The sequence below is a fragment of the Micromesistius poutassou genome (assembly GCF_964030765.1).
Source record: "Micromesistius poutassou genome assembly, chromosome: 15".
NCBI lineage: Eukaryota > Metazoa > Chordata > Actinopteri > Gadiformes > Gadidae > Micromesistius > Micromesistius poutassou.
Genome location: NC_140285.1, coordinates 12,992,358 through 13,002,697, shown reverse-complemented (window position 1 = coordinate 13,002,697; position 10,340 = coordinate 12,992,358). Strand labels below are relative to the sequence as shown.

Genomic DNA, 10,340 nt, shown 5'->3' with positions numbered 1-10,340 from the left:
ATTCACGCTTCCAATTTGGTTGGTATTCTCTTTGCATAGACTTAACTTTTGGAGGCCCTGCATAATGAATCCATTTATACGACGGATGTGTTAGTTATTGTATCCCTGTGAAAAGAGTCAAGACCACGACAAATTAACCCTTTAACATGGTAGAAGATCTATCTGAAGCCCAATATATATTGCACAATGAGTCCTTGTGACTATATTGTGATCAGTAATAGACGTCAGCAAATGAGTACCCATAGAATCACAAAAAACAATCAAAACTGCCATTGAATTCTTTTTAATTAATTTTCTCTTCAAGGGGATTTTATTTTCTCTACGTCATATAGTCCTCAACTCTCTCCGTGTCCACCTGTTAAAAACACTCCCCACTTAAACTCCTTCAACTCAGCAAAATACAAAGAAAACAAAAAACAAATACGGAAGGATTTATTAGGCCTGAGCAAAAACACTGTTTCAGTAGAATGGTCCTTCAGCCACCGTTCCCTACCTTCGGCCCCTGTCTCCCCAAAACATCCCAAGAGTTAACAATCAACACAAGTCTATGAACAGCCAATAGAAATAGAATACATACAATGCACATTTCAAGAAACCCATGTCCGCTTTATAAATCTGTTTGCCCAATATAAATCTCTGTTCGTTGGTCACAGCACACTTGGTGTTTTGTTACCACCATACTTCAAATGTTACCCGGTATCCCCTCACCCTGTCCAAAGGCCCACTAGCATTGCACAGAAGGGCCTTACAGTACAGGGCTGCATGAGCTGGCTTTGGTCCAAACATGATCAACTGTTGGTTACCAGTTTAAAACAGGTGGAAGAGCAATTTCTGGGTGACTTCTCGAAAAAGTAAGAATGACCCGATAATGGTTTTTATTATTATTTTAAAATGCCTCCAACCAATAAGACTACATTATTATTATTATTCTCATGAGAATATTTACTGAAAAATTATTTGGACCAACTTGTTCTCTATCTCATATACCAGCAGTACATATAGGCTAAGCAGGCACAGTTGCTGTTCAGCGATCTCCTACAATTGGTTTTGATATTAACTTAAGGCAATACAACTTAGCAATAGGTTTTGTGATTTTTTTTCCAGTATCCCTGAAAGACAAATTTGGGGACAAACATAAATGAGTTATATCTTATGTTATATATGTTATTTCGACATGTCTGCCTCTCTCTACATAAATACTGCATGTGTGGTCATGTACTGCCATTTGGAAACGCTAATTAATTATACAAGGTTTAAGGCATGGGAAGGAGAGGTCAACTTTACGCCTGACGGAGATTACAATACTGCAAAAGTGTTAGAAATGAAAATAAAAAGGTACAGTGAATCACATGCATCTGTGTTGACTGCTGTGTGGTCGGGTGAGCATATAATGCTTGTGTTTCTTCCGCGGCACCCTCATATCTGTGTGTGGCGTGTCGAAATACTGCACTGTTCGTTTGGAACCAGCAGAATCCAAAGGGAACAGTTGATCACTTGGTACCAGTAAGCATACACTCTTTATGTCTGACGTTTGTCCACACAAGAAAGCCTGCTGGTCTTTGATCCTCGTTCACTGGAATGGAATCCTAATGAGCAGAATCATAATAATAATAATAATAGTTATAATAATTTGGAATCATTATAATAATAACATTAAGAATATAGAAATGATGGATACAGAGGTGATAGAAAATACCCAACATTAAAACAAAAAGGAAAACAAGAAACCACAATCAGACATGCTTCAGAGCAGTTCAGTTTGGCAAGAGAGCAGTTTAGTTGTATCATAAAAACCTCACAGTGAAAATAGTTATGCCCCTTCCAAGCACAGTATTCAGTCATAATGTACATGTCGTATGTTTCCTTGTCTTTAAACAACATCCTATTTTTTCATAGAAAATCCAAGATGATACCACTGAAACCTTTTTCCCCTGATGGCTGTGGAACAATCTGGTGATCCAAGTCCTTTTTTTAATTCCTTCCATCTGCTCCAAAAAGCTAAATAATTGTAAAACTGGACATTTATTGACATTGCACTCTTATGGCTGAACACCACCTGTCTACTGGCTGCTCAAACGTTAAGGAACCAGTCTGACCTGGGATGAGGATCAGGGGGAGTGTAATCCTAGGCAGACCTACTTCTGATTCTTAGATGGTTGCGATCAAAGCTCAAATTCGCCTCTCTTCCTCACACGTCTATAAATTGGGGGCAGCATTATCCTCTAGCAATAGAAGATGGCACCCAATTCTCTCGTAGCTTACTTAATGAGAGATGATAAATAAAGCATTTTATATATTTGTGAAAATAAATAAGCAGTCATTGGCTGCATTTGGGGGAAAATTACTGAGGTTACGTAGACTGCCTAGCAACATAGTTGGAAATCACTGTTGATTTTTGCAAAAACAAAACAGAGATGTCTTTCCTAGTAATTACTTTAGTCTTTGGTCAATATGTTCTATCTCAATGAATTCATATATTCATACACACACAAATATGCATGTGCATACACTTATAAACGTGTAATAGAATGGATATTTGTGCAGGTACGTATCCATGTTTATATATTCCGGTTCTTCTGCACAAGACGTGAAGACTGAAATAAATAAGTTATCTGAAAACAAACCTTGAGTACCTGTTCATAAGTCTTGAAATGAAAACGACCCCAAAAACACGCACGAAACAAAGTAAAATAAATTGTAGCCTTATGTACAGCGTTTGTTTTCTTTGACACAGGCTAAAAGGCGTAGATTTAAATAAACAGACTTTGCATCTTTCAAGAAGCCTGAGTGAGAGGCTAAACATGAAAAAAATAACATTAGTCCTTCTAGACTTATGTGGGCCAAAATGGCTTACGAACGACCAACAGATTCGTCTCCTTGAGAACAAGTGTTTTCCAAAGTCCTAAAAGCTCAAAGTCTTCTCAAATCTTTGCATTGAATTCAAGTGATGGCAGCGCTAGTTATTAGCCATTAGCCCACTCAGCGAGTCCTCTCCCAGGTGTCCCGTGTAACTCGCAGCGGAAATCAAAACATTCCCGACCACTGCCGCCACGGCTGCTAACTGTTAGGAGGGCCGTCCTTCAAGAAGTAGGTCGTCATTTCCCCTTTCCCTTTGACCTTCACCACGCCGCGGTGCTCCAGCACATAGCCTTTATCCGCCAGCACTTGGTGGAGATCCGCCGTCACCTGCGGGCAAAGCCAAAACACATGATCCATTGTATTACAACAAAATATTTTACTATTACTATTCTACTTTAAACAATTATTTGTTTTAAAGTAGGACAATATGTGCTGGAGTGTGTGAGTGTGTGTGCACGCGCGCATGTTTGCATGGTTGTGTTTGTAGGCGTGTGAGTGCTTGTGTGTGTGTGTGTGTTTGCACAGTTGTGTTTGTAGGTGTGTGAGTGCATGTGTGTATATTGCTGAGTGGGGCAACATTAACATTGTTCAGCTGACTAACTGTCTCTGAGTAGCCACACAGACCTTACGTGCTCGACGGAGAAGTGTGATGTAGCCTTCAAGAGGCACCTACCTGTATGCCATCAGGTACCCCTGTGCTGTCCATTCGACTGGCCACATTCACTGTGTTTCCCCAAATGTCGTACTGTGGCTTTCGTGCCCCGATGACTCCTGCCACTACTGGTCCAATGTTAAGACCTAGATGCCACGAACACAAAACAATAATTGACCCTACTGTGGAAGCAAATTGTACTGTCGTAGTGTTTCGTGTTTTTTTGAGTGGTTTGATCATGTGATTCTCTTAAAAGGAGAATTATATATATATATATATACATGTATATATAAAGATATAGGCCTATATATATATACACATAAGACTCAGGTATGCAAGAGGTACTCAAGGGCAGGAGGGAATAGAGTTGATAGTCACGGCGGATTACCACAAACAACAAGAGATAAAGCAGGCCATGGGAAAGCAGAAAGAAAGCAAACAAAGGAATGTGCAGCAAGGTTCTTATTCACTGGGGTATGTATACATATAGCTATAGGTATAGTATTATGCTAATCATTTCTTCATACCGGCCTAGTAACATTTATAAAAAATCGAAATAAAGAAAATAATGAACAGATATTTTTTTCATGTATTTGCTATCAAGGACAGAAATGAGAGTCAGCCCATTTACCAATCTTCATCTGGAAGTTGTTGAAGGAATGCTCGTTGATGTACTTCATCTGCTCCCTCAGCCTCATGGAGTAGTCGGCCAGGGCCAGGATGTGGGAGCGGCCCTCCCGGTCGTAGGTGGAGTCGTTGAGGCCCGAGGCGGCCATGTAGGTGGAGCCGATGGTCTTGATCTTCTCCAGCTGCCTGAACCTCTCTTCACTGATGATCTGGGTGGAGAGAGAGCACCCGCACAGGGCCATGTTTAAACCCTGCTGTTTCAGTCATTCTGCAACGCTATATCCTGAAAGTGCCTTCCAGTGTGAAACCAGTGACAAAAGGTGTGCTACGGAGGAGCAGTTAGAGCAGTTTGACAACCTGCTCGAATAGAGGCAGTCTATACAGCCGTCCTTCACGGGTAAGGATGAGGACATTGGAGACAGCAGAGCCCAGAACGGTCAGCAGGGTGTGGAACACCACGGCCACGAGCCCATCCTGCCCCATACACCTTCAAATGCTTTCACGTATTATTTGACCTGTTTAACATCAACCTTATTTTACTTTTACTTCATTCAGATGTCCCCAATTCGGCAACAGAGATCGCTGTGCAGCAAACGCATGAATCTCTTTTAACTAACCGTACGTGAAATTAAATTCAACGAAACGCAAACAAATTGCATCACCGCAACGCGTGACAACGGGGTGGACATCGAACCTGCTCCACCTTGAACTCCATCCGCCTTTGCGGCCGTTACCTCGTCAAAGTCAGCGATGATCTCGTTGAGCAGGCGGAGGCACTCCACCCCCTCGTTGTTGGCCTCCAGCTCCACGTAGAACTCGGAGAAGTTGCTGATGGAGGCGAACATGACGGCCACGCACTCGCACGACTGGTAGTACAGCTCGTCGTTGCGCCGCTCGCGCGCCAGGAAGTGGGCCGCCACGTCCTTGGGCAGAATGTTGTGGAGGAGGCGGCGGTTGTAGGCCTGCAGCTCCTCCATCTCCTCCTTCTCCTCCGTGGCCTGATACACCCACACGCACACACACATGCAGACACACACACACACACACACACACACACACACACGTGTACACACACGGGCATACACACACACACATGCACATAAACGCACGTGTACACACACGCACACACACACACACACACATACACGTAAACACACGCACACAAAGGAAAAAGTTACATAGTGAGTTTAGTAGGGTTTTTGAAGGGAGAAATATGATGCACAAGTGAACGACAAAAACAATAGAATGAATGCTAAAATGTGGGTAAAAACATAGCTGAACAAAATACATTTCCCAGACATAGATTATATATTGTTGGAGTTTTTTAAAAGTGGCCTTTTAGGGAGACCGACATCTAGGCTGAAAGTGGTGGGCGAGCGCCCTCTAGAGGAGCTACGGGGTACCTGTAGTTTCCAGAGGAAGTCGAGGCGAGCGGTGGACTCCACCTGCTGGGCGTGCAGGTACAGCGCCAGGACAAACACCGTGAGGATCACCGGCGTCATGACCCTCAGGGACACTTTGGTCACAATGAACGGGCTGCAGAGGGAGACCGGGGTCAAAGGTCAGGCAGAGCTCAACGGTTTAAGGAGAAGGGTATACACAATGGGAGATACTGTACTGTAAACCTTTACACCTGTAAAGGCTCTATGTAATGTTATCAGAAATCTTACCACTGGTCGGAGGTTTCATTATAACTGGACCTATGAGTGAAAAACAGGTTATTATCGACACTGTTTTAGAAATAAAGGGAAATACTGTACAATGTGGTCTACGTCAGATCTGAGAGAAAAGGAGGACTGTTCTCACCATGATGAAGTTGTTGCGTTGAAATCACTACAAAATAAAACATACATGATGTCAACAGATGAGAGAGAAGAGCAATAGGTAGCCATCTTTCAAAACATGCTGAATTTAGCTCTCCTCATTGACATTGATTGAGTGTTGTTTTCGGAGACAGCACTCACAGGGCGTTAGAGGTGACGAAGAGGTCTGCGTTGTCGTACAGCGCCCTCTGTGGCCACTCCACCAGCAGCAGGAAGGTGAACTGGATCAGCAGCATCAGGGCCAGCTTGCCAATGCTGCTGATCTGCAGGAAGACTGAGCAGGCCAGCAGGGTGAGCAGAACACTGTAGCTGAAATACTACACGCACACAAGCACACGCACACGCGCACACGCACACACACACACACACACACACACACACACACACAGGACACAAACCCCAGTGTCAGTGGAGGAGTGGCTTAAAGGACCACACATAATGGGCAGGGGAGCCGTGTGAGCGTTAAAGGAGACGTTGGGACAGCAGGGCGAGGCACATCGTCACCTCAGGAAAGGGACAGGAGGGGCCTCTGCTGGGGCAGACCTCCAGGCCGCCCTCCAGGGACACGTTCAGACTGCGGATCAGACACGGCGTCACCATGGCAGCAGAAGTGTTCAACTTCTCGGCGACACACTCCGCCAGGCCCGTGGTGTCGCAGGCGAACTGGAACCCAGAACAACACGCAGACACACACAGTTAGATTACACAAAGTGCACATCAGCATGGATATCATGTTGAAACACATCTTATGGCACGCTGTTTGGTTTTTTTTCTCGTGTTTGTGTGTGCATTTACATATGTGTGTATGCGTGTGTATTTGTGTGTGTGATTGTGCATGTGCGAGCGAGCCCAGGATGTCCAGACTGTTCCTGTGTTGTGCGTTCGCACCATATTGACGAAGGCAGAGATGAAGACGAGGATGATGGTGAACACGCCGACCAGAGTGCTGTTGGTGCGAGACTGCACAATCTTCTTAGAGACCGTTTGCATCGCCGCCGGAAAGAGCTACACAAGAGATTCACGTTTTAGAGGCAAACCAAAAGAGAAGATATCTTAAATTACTTACGTGACTATAAATCGATTTAATTAGAGGGACTAAAGGTAGGATTTGTTACATGCATAAATTGCTTAAATTGGCAATATGTGAACAAGTTGTAATTTAACTGAAGAAACGAGAACGTCCTGAATCTATCCGTTTTATAGAATAAACTGATTTATATTATTATATTATTACGCCTAGTTTCTGGCTGAAACTGTTAAGAATTTATAATTCGTACATTTAATGTGCATTATACCCACTCAGGCCTCTCACTGTATTTGTATATCACTAATGTTCACTTATGATTATAACTAACATGAGTAGATGATTGTTATTGTATCAACCCAAGGAGCTGGCACTCCAGTGCTCTCAATGCGCCCAGCAGGCTGCAGTTCACTTACTTGCCAAAGGGGTCAGTAATGAGGGGTCATTTCTGATTATTACAAAGAGTATCTGTAATACAGACTAGCTACCTTAATACAAGAGTATATGGCACAGATGAAGAGGATGTTGGCAAGGATGATGAAGATAGTGATGTAGATTCCCAGCATGACCGGGGTGCTGTGAGAAAAAAAATAATTTACACACATCAGGATGACATTTTCATACAAAATATCGATGGTACTGTTTGATACAAACATAATGTTTTTAGTAGCCTAGTGAGACCATCCGGATCCTGCAAGTTTACAATATATTACTCTCTGCAGATCAGCTGCCGGAAGAAAACAACCATAATGGTGGCGCCTGAGTAAAGTGTAGCAATCTACGGAGCAATCAAAACTGTCTCATATTAAATAAACCACATAACAACGTCAAAAGACGAACAGACATTTGCCCGGAAGGCTTTTCTCAGAGGACAATTTGTTTTTGCTGGTCTTCCAACCGGATTCGGGGAAGATGGAAGAGAGCAAGAGCGTCACTTAGTCATTTAATCAGATTGGCTGGAGTTTTTTTATAACAAAGAAAGGCACTACTCATATGTGGAAATCAATAACTGCCCAGCCTAGGCCAGACTCATTGGGAAACACAAACCTGAATATCTGGACGGTCTCACAAAGTATGCATATGACTGTGTAGGAAATACTCACTGGGGGAAGATGACAATCTGTATGAAGGTTATGAAGCAGAACACGAGGACGGTGCAGGCGACGTAGCCTCCGAAGCGATCGTCCACCTTCTTGGAGTACTGCAGAGGGGGGGACAACAGGGGCACGGTGGGGGCCGTCAGACAACCACAGCTTCTGGTTCTGTAGATCTACAGAGGGCTGAACCTCGGCGGGTGTGTGAAACAAACCTTCTTCTCCAGGCTGGACGTCTGGAATGTGAGGAGGAACTTCTTCACGTGGTCTTTCCTCAGCTGGTCGATGCTGCGGGCGTCGATGGCCCGACCCAGGAACTCGTCCACCTCGTCCTCCGGGTTCATCGCCTCCTGCACGCAACGGCTGGGGAGAGAGAGAGAGATGGAGGCATGGATGATGGATAGAGAGATTGATGGATGGATAGACAGAGAGAGAGAGAGAGAGAGAGAGAGAGAGAGAGAGAGAGAGAGAGAGAAAGAGAGAGAGAGAGAGAGAGAGAGAGTATACATATATATATATATATATATAGATCTATAGATAGATGGAAGGATGGATGGAGACTTACTTGTCTTTACTGGAGCTCTCATCGATTCCCTGAGGAGGTGAAAGAACATATTGCTGTCATTTCATTAACGTATCAAATTGCTGAAATGTTGGATGAAACGGTACCACAGTGATCCGACGGTACGAGTAAGTCTCACCATCTGCCTGAAGACTTTGGAGTCCTTGGTTCTGGTGAAGGTTCGGTCGGGGACCCAGCGAGGCATCAGGCCTTCGTTGGAGTTGGCCCTGGTTCGCTGCATCTTCGCCATCATCGCCTTCTCCTCTTTCTGCTCGGACAGGAAGGAAGAAAAGAAAAAGGGGTTAGGGTTAGGGGAACACTCAGAAAAAATAACTGCATGTATAATTGATCAACATCAGCAAACAGATGCCTGGAGCAACAGCTCTCTGTTATGGCTGAAGAAGGCCCGTCTGGGCTCGGTCCACTGACCCGCTTCTGACTGCAGCCCAGCACCAGGAACGTCTCGATGCTGTTGTCCTTCAGGTAGGCGTTCCTCTCCCCTCCAAAGCCGGGCTCCACCTCGTAGTCGCCGTTCAAATACTGCAGCGTGGCTTTGGTGATGTGGATGCGACTGTAAGACCGCAGAGATCCAGACATGAAGAGCTCAACCTCAACTCTAAAATAAAATCTGTGACTCTAACATCTGTGTCATCACTAGCTCTGGTGAAACGCTGGTAAGTGGAAACTCATTTGGATTGGTTGAAATGGTTATATGATGTCACCTACCACACAGGCACACTGTTAGTGTGTTGCATTGTATTTCTATATGTAGGTCTGTGTGTGTATATGTTTGTGTTCCTATCGATGTGTGTGCGTTTGCGCACGTTTTTTTTGTGTATTTATTTGTGTTTCTGCGTGTGTGTACATACAGTATGTGTATGTACACACACGCAGTATGTATGTGTATTTGTGTGTGTGTATGTTTGTGTGTGTGTGTGTATTTATTTGTGTTCCTGGCTGTGTGTGTGTGTACTTATTTGCATTCCTGTGTGGGTTTATGTGTGTGTGTGTGTGTGTACATATTTAATGTCCCTGCGTGCATGTTTGTGTGTTCCCTGCGTGTGCATGCTTGAGTTACCATGTGTGTGTGTATATTTGCCTATGCACTCACACACGCATGTGTGTATTTCATGCTCTTCTGTGTGAGAAGGCTTATCTCCCTCACCCTGCCTTGCCTCCGGCCTCCATGTGGTTGGCCAGCGTGACATCATTCGACCAGACGTCAAACTGCCACTTCCTGAGTCCCAGCACGCCGCAGTGCACCCGCCCACTGTGGATGCCCACGCGCATGTTCACGTTGACCCCGGTGACCTCTCGCACCAGCCTGCACAACACACACAAGGGGCCTTCGGCGTCAACAACATCCGACAAGAGCAAGTGCACAAATAATCTTCTGGACAATAGACCCACACGCGCACACACACACACACACACACACACACACACACACACACACACACACACACACACACACACACACACACACACACACACACACACACACACACACACACACACACACACACACACACGCACACACACACACACGCACACATAGACACACACTCAAGCATGTCTTACGAGATAGCCTCTATCATGTCGACGCCCATTTCCACACAGCAGTGGGCGTGGTCTGCGCGGGGCTCCGGCAGGCCGGACACACAGTAATAACAGTCCCCCAGGATCTTGATACGCAGAC

At 44.8% G+C, this 10,340-nt stretch overlaps 1 protein-coding gene across 1 annotated transcript in view; it reads right to left on the bottom strand.

The window, feature by feature from the left end:
- Nucleotides 1-294: 294 nt before the first annotated feature.
- Nucleotides 295-10,340, bottom strand: part of adcy6a (adenylate cyclase 6a) — a 30,217-nt gene continuing 20,171 nt past the window's right edge. The window contains exons 7-24 of the mRNA XM_084480061.1: nucleotides 10,223-10,340; nucleotides 9,807-9,965; nucleotides 9,071-9,212; nucleotides 8,781-8,909; nucleotides 8,645-8,673; nucleotides 8,295-8,442; nucleotides 8,089-8,186; nucleotides 7,474-7,561; nucleotides 6,850-6,966; nucleotides 6,466-6,624; nucleotides 6,103-6,278; nucleotides 5,945-5,971; nucleotides 5,809-5,838; nucleotides 5,542-5,674; nucleotides 4,873-5,136; nucleotides 4,143-4,347; nucleotides 3,533-3,657; nucleotides 295-3,186 (exon numbers count right to left, since the gene is read on the bottom strand). The exon at nucleotides 10,223-10,340 is cut by the window's right edge and continues 10 nt beyond it. Of these exons, the coding sequence (XP_084336187.1) occupies nucleotides 3,058-3,186; nucleotides 3,533-3,657; nucleotides 4,143-4,347; nucleotides 4,873-5,136; nucleotides 5,542-5,674; nucleotides 5,809-5,838; nucleotides 5,945-5,971; nucleotides 6,103-6,278; nucleotides 6,466-6,624; nucleotides 6,850-6,966; nucleotides 7,474-7,561; nucleotides 8,089-8,186; nucleotides 8,295-8,442; nucleotides 8,645-8,673; nucleotides 8,781-8,909; nucleotides 9,071-9,212; nucleotides 9,807-9,965; nucleotides 10,223-10,340 (2,276 nt within the window). The 3' untranslated portion in view covers nucleotides 295-3,057. The remainder of the gene's footprint in view (nucleotides 3,187-3,532; nucleotides 3,658-4,142; nucleotides 4,348-4,872; nucleotides 5,137-5,541; nucleotides 5,675-5,808; nucleotides 5,839-5,944; nucleotides 5,972-6,102; nucleotides 6,279-6,465; nucleotides 6,625-6,849; nucleotides 6,967-7,473; nucleotides 7,562-8,088; nucleotides 8,187-8,294; nucleotides 8,443-8,644; nucleotides 8,674-8,780; nucleotides 8,910-9,070; nucleotides 9,213-9,806; nucleotides 9,966-10,222) is intronic.